This window comes from Pinus tabuliformis, chromosome 3_2 (assembly GCF_031772625.1).
Source record: "Pinus tabuliformis cultivar Carrire ecotype Pingquan chromosome 3_2, CPIR1, whole genome shotgun sequence".
Taxonomy (NCBI): domain Eukaryota; kingdom Viridiplantae; phylum Streptophyta; class Pinopsida; order Pinales; family Pinaceae; genus Pinus; species Pinus tabuliformis.
In genome coordinates, this window is record NC_142302.1 from 1,050,383,110 (window position 1) to 1,050,395,276 (window position 12,167).

General features: G+C 36.5%; 1 protein-coding gene across 1 annotated transcript; it reads right to left on the bottom strand.

Moving 5' to 3' along the window:
• Positions 1-1,184: 1,184 nt before the first annotated feature.
• On the bottom strand, positions 1,185-6,604 carry LOC149184202 (uncharacterized). Its single transcript, XM_089417422.1, has 2 exons — positions 5,762-6,604; positions 1,185-1,902 (listed from the first exon to the last, which is right to left on the bottom strand). Exons 1-2 carry the CDS (start codon positions 6,152-6,154, stop codon positions 1,216-1,218), a joined length of 1,080 nt encoding a protein of 359 aa, XP_089273548.1. The 5' UTR covers positions 6,155-6,604; the 3' UTR covers positions 1,185-1,215.
• Between the last annotated feature and the right edge of the window lie 5,563 nt (positions 6,605-12,167).

Sequence of the window (12,167 nt, forward strand, 5' to 3'; positions counted from 1 at the left end):
CGCGTGAATCTTTGATGGGATAGATGTACTCCTAAATAGAATTTAATGGAATGTTTTATAGTGCATTTTGACTTATTTGGTAATTCAAAGCTCCATGTACTTGGGATATTATGTCTTGTCGACTTGTGATGTGAAGGTTTGGTGTTTGACACTTGATGGCCCAATCAATATATGAGCTTATTTTGAACTAAATTATATAACTTAATATAAACTATTTATGTGCATCTTTTTTATGGTTTATGATGATTTTTTGATGAATGTGTAAGACCAATACTATAACTAGTATTAGTCTCTGCACAACAATAAAAAACTCTCCCCTATAATTTTTAGAAAATTATTTTTTATATTACAATTTATATTTAACAAATATGAAATAAACCCCATAAAACAACAATAAAAAACTCTCCCCTATAATTTTTAGAAATTTATTTTTTATATTACAATTTATATTTAACAAATATGAAATAAACCCCATAAAATTAGTTAAAAGATTAAATTTTTCTATTTAAAAAAATTTAAAAATAATTTTAATTTTTAAAAAATTATTTTTAATATAATAATTTTGAAAACCATCAATAAATTTTAAAAATTATTTAAAAAAACTTAAAAGTTAATTTTTTAGCCTAAATTAATGACAATATAACCTGACTTTCGCCAACCATAAAAATTGAAAAAAATAAAAATAAAATAATTGTAACTATAAAAATTGAAAAAAAAAATAATTGTAACTCTTAAAATGAGGCATGTCCATTATGCATTGGCTTTAGATATGGCACCTACTCGAATCTGGACTATAAAGTTACCCATTCTCGGATGGCAACACTGAATTTTGTAATCATTTGTAGCACGCACCGCAATTGACCTACATGTGTATTTCTTGTTTCCTGTGCTTTCATGCGATGATTTAGTATTTCAGTGTTCGGATTTTTTTTGGGAAAAAAACCATCATGGATTTATATTAAGAAAATATAAAGATTTGCAATACATAACAATTTTTAGGGGGCAATGAGGTGCCCAGAAACAGATACTATATAAAGGGACAGATTTTTCCAGTTCATCAAAACCTAAAGCAGAAACATAACCATATCTACTTATCAGATTTGATACAGAAACATTCAGCTGCAGAAGTAACAAAACAACTAAGGATTGCAAGATAATACACATTCATAAAGAACAGAAGCTCAGTGAGCTCGCAGGCCTTGCCAAGGATAAGAGTCACATTCCATTGATACTGAAATCCTGAATGAGGAAAGAGATTCCTTCATGCATGACTGATAATGAGCACAGACCTGGCGGCATGCCAAGACCATCCTTTGAGAGGATATCAGCCTGGGCATTCCTGGAACGGGGAATATGCTGAAACGAAATCTGGTTTATCGAGTTCCGAAAGAACTTGATACGGCTTAGCCATCCAAGGAGGTGTGGACTGTTTATGAGGCCCAAGCCATTTACATGATCAATGAGCGATTTCGAGTCACCGAAGATTGAAATAGACTGGATGCCTAAGAAGACACAAAAGGCGAGCAGCCCTGTGAGAGCCCTAGCCTCCGCCAAAGAGTTTGAGCCAAAACCGCCATGCCAAGATATTGAATAGTGAAGGTTGTCATTTATAACGACGAAGACCCCGCAACCACAGCTATTGTTGCGCTCAGCTCCATCAAAGAACGCAGCAGGAGTCTGAAAGGAAAAGATATCCAGCATCTTTTTGCAGACTTTTTTTGACTGTATATCGCCCCGATGAAAAGAGTCATAGCATGCCATAATGCGTTGTAGAATTGAATTAAGAGGCTCCTTTGATTCTTGAAATATTTGTGCGTTTCTCCATTTCCACAAGAACCAACAGGAAATAATAAACAAAGATCTCCAGGATAGACATTGCTCGCTCCACCACTTAAAACCATCCTGTACAAAAGGAAAGATAAGGTAAGGAAAACCAAAAGACAAAAATAGATCATACCAGATATGGAGAGACGAGGCACATTGAAAAAACATATGCAGGTTTGATTCCGTTGTGGCACATGGCACATCTACTTGGGCCCTGCCAGTTTTTCCTTTGAAGGACCTCCCAAGTAAGATTCCTGTTCCCAAAAACCAACCAAGAAAATATAATCATTTTAAGAGGACATGCTGCCTCCCAGAGGCAAGGAGGGAAAAGCAGACCATGACTTCGAGCGTGGACAGAGATCATTTTTGCGTAGATATCCTTTACATGCACTGGCAGTTTTGCTTTTGGAAGAGACCAGACCAAACAATCCTTGGATCCCGATCGAAAAATCCCCAGGCTATTAAGTCTCTCTTTTACAGAGATCCAGAGAGGGAGCAGAGTTTGTGTCAGGTGCAGGTCCTCCCCATCCTTCCAGACAGGGATAGAATCTGACCAAGTTTTTGATCAATTTGTTCCACAAGAAGCATCCCAATCTATGAAGGAAGCGTACCAACAGAGAAGGGAAAGAGAAATCCTGACCATTTAAAATAGAATCAAAGCCAATTATCATGCTAGAACCCGAGAATAGGTTCCATCTAAGATTTTCCAAGAAGAAAGGGTGAACTTTCCTGAGACTTTGCGAGATTGTCGATCCCTTCCTTATGCCAATGGATCCCTTCAGTGCTCGGAATCATACATACATATCTGTATGAAGTTACAAAGTTATGAACTGATTTAGATACAACATAAAATTCACATGGACGTTCCTGGTTTACGTTTTCTGGATTGTCATAGATCACACAGAGGTAGCCGTTTGAGGTTCATTACATTTGTATGCGGGCACATTAATCCAGAGATCCTTATGGAACCATGGGACAGTCTGTACTTTGCAGTGTCATTCAAATGAATCTTACTCATGTTTCAGAGTTTTCAACTTTCAAAGTTGGATAACCAGAAAATGAACTGTAACTTTTTAAGTTAGATTACTTTTATTATAAACAGATATATGTATTTTCACCCCATCCCATAAATCCAAACTTTCAGCCCACCTCCTTAAGAGTTTTTTTACTCTTGTTCATGGCTGGGGTAGCCTGGGGATTGGACATTTTATGATCTAAATGCTGACCGAAGAGGCCATCTACAAAATTCTGTTTTCTTTTTGTATCTGCCTCGTCTGTTACTTTTATAGGACTGTCTCCGTTAAGACTCTATTGGATATGGAGGGCTATAATTGAGATTGGGTCTATTTTTCTGAGCAGCTTTATTTCTCACTCTGTTTCGTCAACAAATCTGTGCTCCCAACTTCTTATCTGATATGACTAACATGGTCGGTCTACAAGTTTTGAATTTGGATCTTGGACTGCACATATGTGCATCCTCTGCATCCTCTGTGTTTCGCTCAACTGTTTAGGCTGAGATGGAGAACAAACACAGAGATTGAGCTGATATTTTTCTTGCTCAGGCTACTTAGAACGTAGAATCTATGAACTCTGATTATGTGTGTGATGATTTATGTTTTCTCTGGAACATTGTACTTTCATTATAATCAATAAAAAAACGTTTTATTTTTCTATTCAAAAAATGTTGGGATATACACATTATTGAATCAACTTTAAAATATTCAAAAGCAAACAATCAGTAACTTAAATGTTATATATGTTGAGATATATACAACTCTGAACTATTCAAAAGCAAACTATCCGTACATTAAATGTTATATAAGTTGTCCGTATATTAAATGTTATATAAGTTGGGATATATGCATCATTAAATCAATCATTGAATCAACCCTGGAATAGGGTGTATACACCATATGATTGGTCCAATCGGATATATATCCCAGCTTATACAGCATTTTATCCAATCCACTGATATTGCAAGGTACATATGCATATTGTTTGCGGAATTCAACAGATTATACGTAACCTGTTTCATTACCGGTTGTGTACTGGTTCATTTCACTCAGCTAGTATGTTTCTTTAACTAGGTTCCAGATATTACTTGGCGCCATCCTTTACTGCAGTCTCCCTGTGTTAGTCTTCAGCGCAAGCTTCTTCTACCTGATTACTATCTTAGCTTGGTGAAATGTTGAATCCTTGTGCAGTTCAGTGGGTCGCAATCCCACTCACGACCAGATCATTTTATGCTGATTTAGACGATCAAGAACAGAGAACAGATGAGGAAAAGTTGAGAATATAATGATTGAAAATGGGAAGAAAAGGGATGAATAATCCTATCAATAACAAAACACCTGTGGCAAATTCTCCTCTTTAACTATCTCATAAATGCATAGCAGTGACCAGATGCCCTCTGCAAGGCCATACCTGTGGAAAATTCTCATCCTAGACTATCTCATAAATACGTAGCAGTGATCAAATGCCCTCTGCGTGGCCATCTCATGATGAATGGAAATGTTAAAAATCACATCTGAGATAATCAATAAGGGAGAAGGAGATGGCTTTTGCATCTGTTAAAACTTAAAACCATTACAACATAGACTAATGATTTTCCCACGGAGCCCACAAGCCAAGAGAGATATGCAAATAGTTTGCCAATGTAAACGTTTGGGTTCAGACTACAAAAAATTAATCACACTTTTGTAAAATTTAGGGTATAAACATACCAATATTAATTGCATGAATTAAATCAAATCACAACTATGGAATCCCACCAAGGTACTTACTGCCACATTTAGGGCCAGAAATAAAAATCAGACAAAGTAAGGACCTTACTGACAGTATATCATGTGAGGAAAAGAATCAAAGCCTTTAGGTGATTTGTGAATTCCTCAAGCTTTTTTATATATCATTATTCTGGGTCTTGTTATTTACCTTCACACAGAGACCACATGCCGAAAGACACAGGCAAACATAATTTTGCCAGCATCAAATTTTGGGTCCAAACACATATGATCAGATCAAATCACAATTATGTGAATATGGGTCAAACATAAAGATATTAATTGTACATGATCCAATCAACTCATGACAGGAAACCTTCACACAGAGACCACATGCCAAAAGACACAGGCAAACATAATTTTGCCAATATCAAATTTTGGGTTCAAACACATATGATTAGATCAAATCACAATTATGCGAATATGGGTCAAACATAAAGATATTAATTGTACATGATCCAATCAACTCATGACAGGAACAACTGAAGTTCTGTAACCTAGCTTTTCTCATTACATTACAGCGCCTTAGGTAACCCACTGCCAAATTTAATACCTTGAACAGCAATAACAATTAGCCAATCTCAGAACCTTAATTGCACTGTGTCACATGAGGAATGGAATCAGAGCCTTTCGGTGACTAGGGAAGTCCTCAAACTTTTTCATATACCATGACTTGGTTGATATGCTTCTACCCACCAGAAGGAAGAACATCATGGCAACTACACAGAAAGCAAACGAAGTCTGGCAGATGAAAGCTACGCCCAGGAATTCAATAAGCTCGAAAAAATAATGGGGGCAAACCACACACCCAAATAGGCCTCCTTGGGGAATACAGTACAGTTTCACTCCATCTTTGCGAAGCTTCGACATCAAATAATGGTGATAGAAGTTCCCACTGATACCCACAATGAACAGAACTATTCCCAAGGGTATCAAATTCACAGATGGACGACCCAGGTACTCCACAGAGAGTTGAATATCATAAAGCAGATTGCCAACTATAAAAATGTAGCCCAAAGGTAGGAACACAAATGTATCGATGGTCATACCTCCAGAATAGCGATGAACAAACAGGATCTGTTATGCTGATGTATATATTAGAATCTGCTTGAAACAGAGTTATCTAGATATAGACAATTCTATTCAATAACACATACCTCCATAACTCGCTTCAGGAAATGAATGGCCAGAGCAGTAGCCAGGATGAGGAAACGGGGCTCTGCTTCTTTGTGCAGATTCAAACTTGTTGAAAGCTGCAAGAGACCCAATTTGTGAAGAAAAGTGCTTGCATTGGGCCAGTCTAATTTGCTGAAGAGAACTAGTGTGCAAGTCAAGAAGGCAGGCGCATAGGCAACGAACATTGCCAGCTTGCTGGGTATTTGGCTAGATGAAGAACCTGGTTTGGAACTGGCAAATTTAGAGAATTTGAGATTAATGCCTTTGAATTCCATCAATCCTAACATAATTCCTTGCAGAAGGAGGACCACGGCCACTACTTGGATGTACAGAGAGGAAGGATTCTCAAAGAGAAACGGTGGATTCGATGCCATTTAGTAGCCGATCAAGCTGTTATTTGTTAGTTGCAGAAAGATTTTAGTGCTGCCTCGCTGAAATGCCGGAACAGAGCAGAGGAGTAATATCTATTAGGGTATCGCCAACGAGGTCATAAATATGTGGAGAGGCTTAAAGTCACGAGTGTTCAATCAACCATCAAAAAGGGCCACCATTAACTGCGTTATATCGGGTCAGTGCAGTATTGATTGTGCCATCAAAAGGCACCACACAATAGAAAAACATGTTTTTTTTTTTAACACATGGTGAATCGGCAACTATCAAGTTTAATCCACGGGAGACCCAGGATCAAACCTCATTGCTGCCACTATAACACCAAGAGCACACCCAACCACCTGCAGGTCGGGTATACTAAGATCCTATGATTTTGGCAAGAGCACACCCACGGTAGGGGGGTCCGCCCCTCTAGCCGCCACCACAGCAGGTCACTGTACTCCATGAGATTTGAACTTCAGACCTCCTGGGCTTCGCCCATGTGTTAATAAAGTATGTTAGATTTTTTGATGGGTATCTTTCTTCGGACTATGTGGTCGCGGAATGGCCATTCATCTTGGGCTTAGTGTAAAAATTTCCCTTAACAGCCCAAAGATCATCAATACCAAATATTTCACATTCAGAACTTAATAAGATGACATACCTTGACTAACAGCGGAAGATGTAATGGCTGCCATCTTCTGTCTTCTGTCTTCTGCTCTGTCTTCTGTCTTCTTCTCAGAATTCGGTTTCTCTCCTCTTGCCCTCACATCCTTATGTGTTTCTTGATGGAGAAGAATACAACTCTTGTGGGGAGAGAGAGGACCCAATCCTTTATATATATCATTTAACTCTTATACCAATTCAACGCTTTAATGCTTTAATGCGTGCTTTAATGCTTTAATGCTTTTAACGCTTTAATGCTTCAATTATAGAATGATTTATTTATGACTTAATTAATCGGGTCACATTAAGATTTAGAAACTGCAGATTTCTAACATTCTCCCACTTGACCCGACTGTTCATAATATTAAGCGTTGAACATCATACTATGATAAATTGCTGAGAGTTATGGTGGTTGTGCACTATTAAATCAATGCATTCCCTTCCATATACTACAATACCAGCAATCCATCAATTCATACTCATAATTTATATAAAACAGCATAATGGTCCACATAATGTCTTATATCATAATGATTAAACATAATATCTTTATAAGACTCTTTCTTGTTTAAAATTACATAAAATACGTACTACTATATTAAAACAAGAGATACATAATTGTATATCAGAAACACATAAAAGAGCTCAGAATGTCATACATCAATTATTATTAATACAACCAAGACCCATTCTTTGAATATGTTCCTTAAATTGTCTTGGTTGTAACCCTTTCGTCAAAGGGTCTGCAATCATAAGTTCTGTCCTTATGTGCATGATTGACATTCTTTGTTTCTGAACCTCATCTTTCACAACAAGATACTTTAGAGTACTTGTCATTCTTTGAGAAAAATACTGCTGCAGAGTTATCACAATAAATTTTCAGCGGCTTGCTAATGGTGTCGACAACCGCAAGTCCTGAAATAAAGTTCTGCAACCATAATGCATGAATTGTGGCTTCAAAACATGCCACAAATTCTGCCTCCATAGTGGATGAAGCAACGATAGTCTGTTTCGCACTTTTCCATGATATGGCACCTTGAGCAAACATAAACAGGTAACCAAAAGTCGATTTTCTAGTATCGATGCATCCAGCAAAATCTGAATCGCTATATCCAATCACATAGGATGCCTCTCCCATGTCTTTCATTTCAAAGTTTGTTGAGAGAAATTCCTTAGTCTCATACAATATACTTAAATTATTTGCAGCAAGCAAGACGTCATCAACATAAAAGACCAGAAAAATAAACTTGCTCCCACTGATCTTTTGGTATATACAGTGATCAACCGTATTTTCCTTAAAACCAAAAGATGTAATAATGGTATTTAACTTAATATACCATTGCCGGGATGCTTGTTTAAGCCCATATATTGACTTCTTAAGTTTACACACCAATTGTTCTTTACCTTCTACAGAAAAACCTTCAGGTTGATCCATATAAACATCCTCATCAAGATCTCCATTCAGAAAGGCTGTTTTCACATCCATTTGATGCAACTCCAAATCATAATGAGCTACTAATGCCATTATTATTCTTAGTGAGTCCTTTTTCGAAACAGGAGAAAATGTCTCCTTGTAATCAACACTTTCTGAGTGTAACCCTTAGCAACAAGTCTAGCTTTATATCGTTCGATATTACCACTAGAGTCGAGTTTGGTTTTAAAAACCCATTTGCATCCGACTCTTTTACAGCCATGTGGTAACTCAACGAGATCCCAAACTTCATTATGTTGCATGGATTTCATTTCTTCTTTCATGGCATTAATCCATTCCTTTAACTCTTTACTTTCTACAGCATGTGAAAACGAAACTGGATCCTCATTGATTCCAATATCATAATCTGATTCTTGCATATAAACCACATAATCATCAGAAATAGCTGACCTACGATTTCTTTGAGGTCTTCTTAATGCTACTTGTTGTGGTTCATGCATATCAGTATTATGTAAGTCATTTCCTTCAGGAAGTACTTCTTCATTTATATGTTGTTCATCATCATCATGCTGTTCTACAACAGCTGGAACAACATTTGGAGTAATAGTAGATGGAGGAACTATTCTAGGCAATGTAACATTTACCCTTGTTTCCTTTATTTCTACTATTTCTCTTCTAGTACTCCCACTGACTTCACCATTCTCAATGAATCTTGCATTACCAGTTTCTACAATTCTTGGACTATGATTAGGACAGTAAAACACATACCCTTTAGATTTCTCAGGGTAACCTAAAAAAATACCCACTTATCGTTCGAGAATCTAATTTCTTTTCATGTGGATTATAAATTCTCGCTTCCGCTGGACAACCCCAAACATGCAGGTGTCTTAAGCTAGGTTTCCTGTTAGTCCATAAACATGCAGGTGTCTTAAGCTAGGTTTCCTGTTAGTCCATAACTCAAAAGGAGTCTTTTGAACAGCTTTACTAGGAACCCTATTCAACAAATAATTAGCGGTTTTGAGAGCATACGACCACAAATTCTTAGGTAGTGTAGAATCTGACATCATACTCCTAATCATATCCATTAACGTCCTATTGCGCCTTTCTGCTACACCATTTTGCTGTGGTGTACCTGGCATTGGTATTGCGCACATATGCCATGACTTTCGAGGAATTTTGCAAATGGACCTGGACACTGGCCTGACTCATTATATTTACCATAATATTCACCACCTCTATCAGACCTTATGATTTTCACCTTTTTATCTAATTTCCTCTCAACTTCCTTTACAAACGTCTCAAGGACATTCACAGATTGAGATTTTTCATGAAGCAAATAGACATAACCATAACGGGGAAAATCATCAATGAAAGTGATGAAATACTTTTCTCCATTAAAGGCTGGAGTGTCCATAGGTCCGCAAATATCAGTGTGTATTATTTCAAAAGCTGACTGCTTCTAGTGGCTCCTTTCTTATTATGTTTGGTTTGTTTACCTTTAATACAATCCACACATAATTCTAGATCACTAAAGTCCAAATTTGACAAAATTTCATTACTTACTAATCTCATCATTCTTTCTTTGGATATATGACCTAGTCATTTATGCCACAAGAAAGCAGAATTTTCATTCAACCTGCTACGTTTACATCCAACATTATTTACTACATTCAACAAGGAATTCGCATAACTAACGCGATTCAGATGTAGACATAATAGTATAATATAGCACTCCTTTGGGTAGATACTATCTTATACTTAACATAATTAAATACCAAAACATAAGTAGGTAATAAATATATTCAATTAAATAGAACTGACATCTTTGGATGATCAATATTTATTTAATCAAAATATCTATCAAACCTCATCATGTCAACTAGTTATAGAACAAGACTTTCCTTTGGGTAAGTTCTCAGGTTCTATCATTAGTGACGCCAGTTCTTAATTGGTATTATTATAACTGGCACTTTCTATCAATAATCATTATGTCACTTATGCACTAAATGATTATTCTGATTTTGACCACTTTGGTGATTAACAAAATCATAAATCTCATGTGCATAAACACATACCTTATGCAAAACAACATTCTGATTTTGATCACTTTGGTGATTAACAAAATCATAAATCATAAATCATAAAGACACTGTTTGCAAATGATTAGATTTACTAGATATCATATTTTTTGTAATAATGATTGCACTTAGATTTACTAGATGTCTCATACACCCATATATGTACATCCCACAACAAGGTTATTACAATTTGTTCCACTTCCGTATAATGGTCCCATGCAATTTTCATAATGAGTAAGATGGCTTCATAGCCCCAAGCCATAGCAGCTACCTACTATGTAGCTACTCCTTTAAGTAATGAGAGTCACAAACATAACAACGAACTTGTTCATCATACATAATCCTTAATGCTACTGCCACAACTTCATAATTGTAACTAGAACTACATTTGTCTCGTAATTAGAATCACATGCAACCATAAAATCATCTCATCACAGCCATCCAATCATATATGTTAGTTTCATGTAACTCCTTATAGCATGGAAATTCAAACAAATTTTCTCATAAATCAGAGAAACTACAACATAGAGGTAAGAAATCCACATACATCGAACCACCGAAGGACTTCTTCACACTTCAATTCAGATCATGCATTTCTAAACACCCAATATCCAAATTTAGGCAAATTGGAGAGAGGGCAAAGGAGGTTCAACCATTACGCTTGTCTCTAATACGGTAATGTGTTTCTGACGGCAATTGGTATATTATCAACAATGCCAATTACCAGGGTTCGATTTTCATTGTGGTAGCCAGCAAACACATGACAAGGGATGACGCTGCAACTGGCATATAAATTTACCAAAGGAACTCGTGTCAAGAGCATATTTCTCAATGCAACTTTAAAAAGGGACTTTTGTTAAATATTTACCAACTGCAACCGTCATAACTGGTTTCCCACCTTTCAACCATTTTTAGGTTTTCTTCACCAAAAGCCACACGACAAAACCTAAACCATGAGCCCGTCAAAATCAATTCTTAATCCAGAGATCGCATTCGTCCTCTAATACATAGGGATTGAAATCTAAACGATGCCGCATTCTGGGTCCGATTAACTGGGAAATAGGAAGGTTATTTTAAGCCGAATGGTACATATCTTTTTCTGGCCTAAGTAAATTTGCAGTGTCCAAATTCGACCAATGATTCATATCATGTAAAATGTGAAATCCCAAAATCTAAAATCAAATGGATAATAGAAAACCTTCACCAAATCCTAAAACCATTCAACAAATACGAAGGAGAAGGTGCGAACCTGAATGTCTAAATATAAATCTCCTAATCCTCCTTCAATTACTACCAGGAACGCAAACGAAACTAAAGCAGAAGCCGAAACAGAAAAATGAAAAATACAACCCGTAAACCTTTTCCCTCGCAATCCCTTCTCACAGTTATTTCGGAAACTTGATTAATTTCATCATGGGTAAAGCACAGAACAGATCAATCGCAATCATAGGAAACATTCAGTTATTGATATGGCTTTGATACCAAATGTAAAAATTTCCCTTAACAGCCCAAAGATCATCAATACCAAATATTTCACATTCAGAACTTAATAAGATGACATACCTTGACTAACAGTGGAAGATGTAATGGCTGCCATCTTCTGTCTTCTGTCTTCTGCTCTGTCTTCTGTCTTCTGTCTTCTTCTCAGAATTCGGTTTCTCTCCTCTTGCCCTCACTTCCTTATGTGTTTCTTGATGGAGAAGAATACAACTCTTGTGGGGAGAGAGAGGACCCAATCCTTTATATATATCATTTAACTCTTAATCTGGTACGTCCATCATATACCAATTCAACGCTTTAATGCTTTAATGCTTTAATGCTTTTAACGCTTTAATGCTTCAA

Bases quoted from the DNA above. Each gene is read 5' to 3' on its own strand.
- LOC149184202 (XM_089417422.1), bottom strand. From the start codon at position 6,154: ATGGCATCGAATCCACCGTTTCTCTTTGAGAATCCTTCCTCTCTGTAC. The intron at 1,903-5,761 runs GTATGTGTTATT...CCTTTTGTACAG, and splicing joins TCCTGAAGCGAGTTATGGAG to GATGGTTTTAAGTGGTGGAG.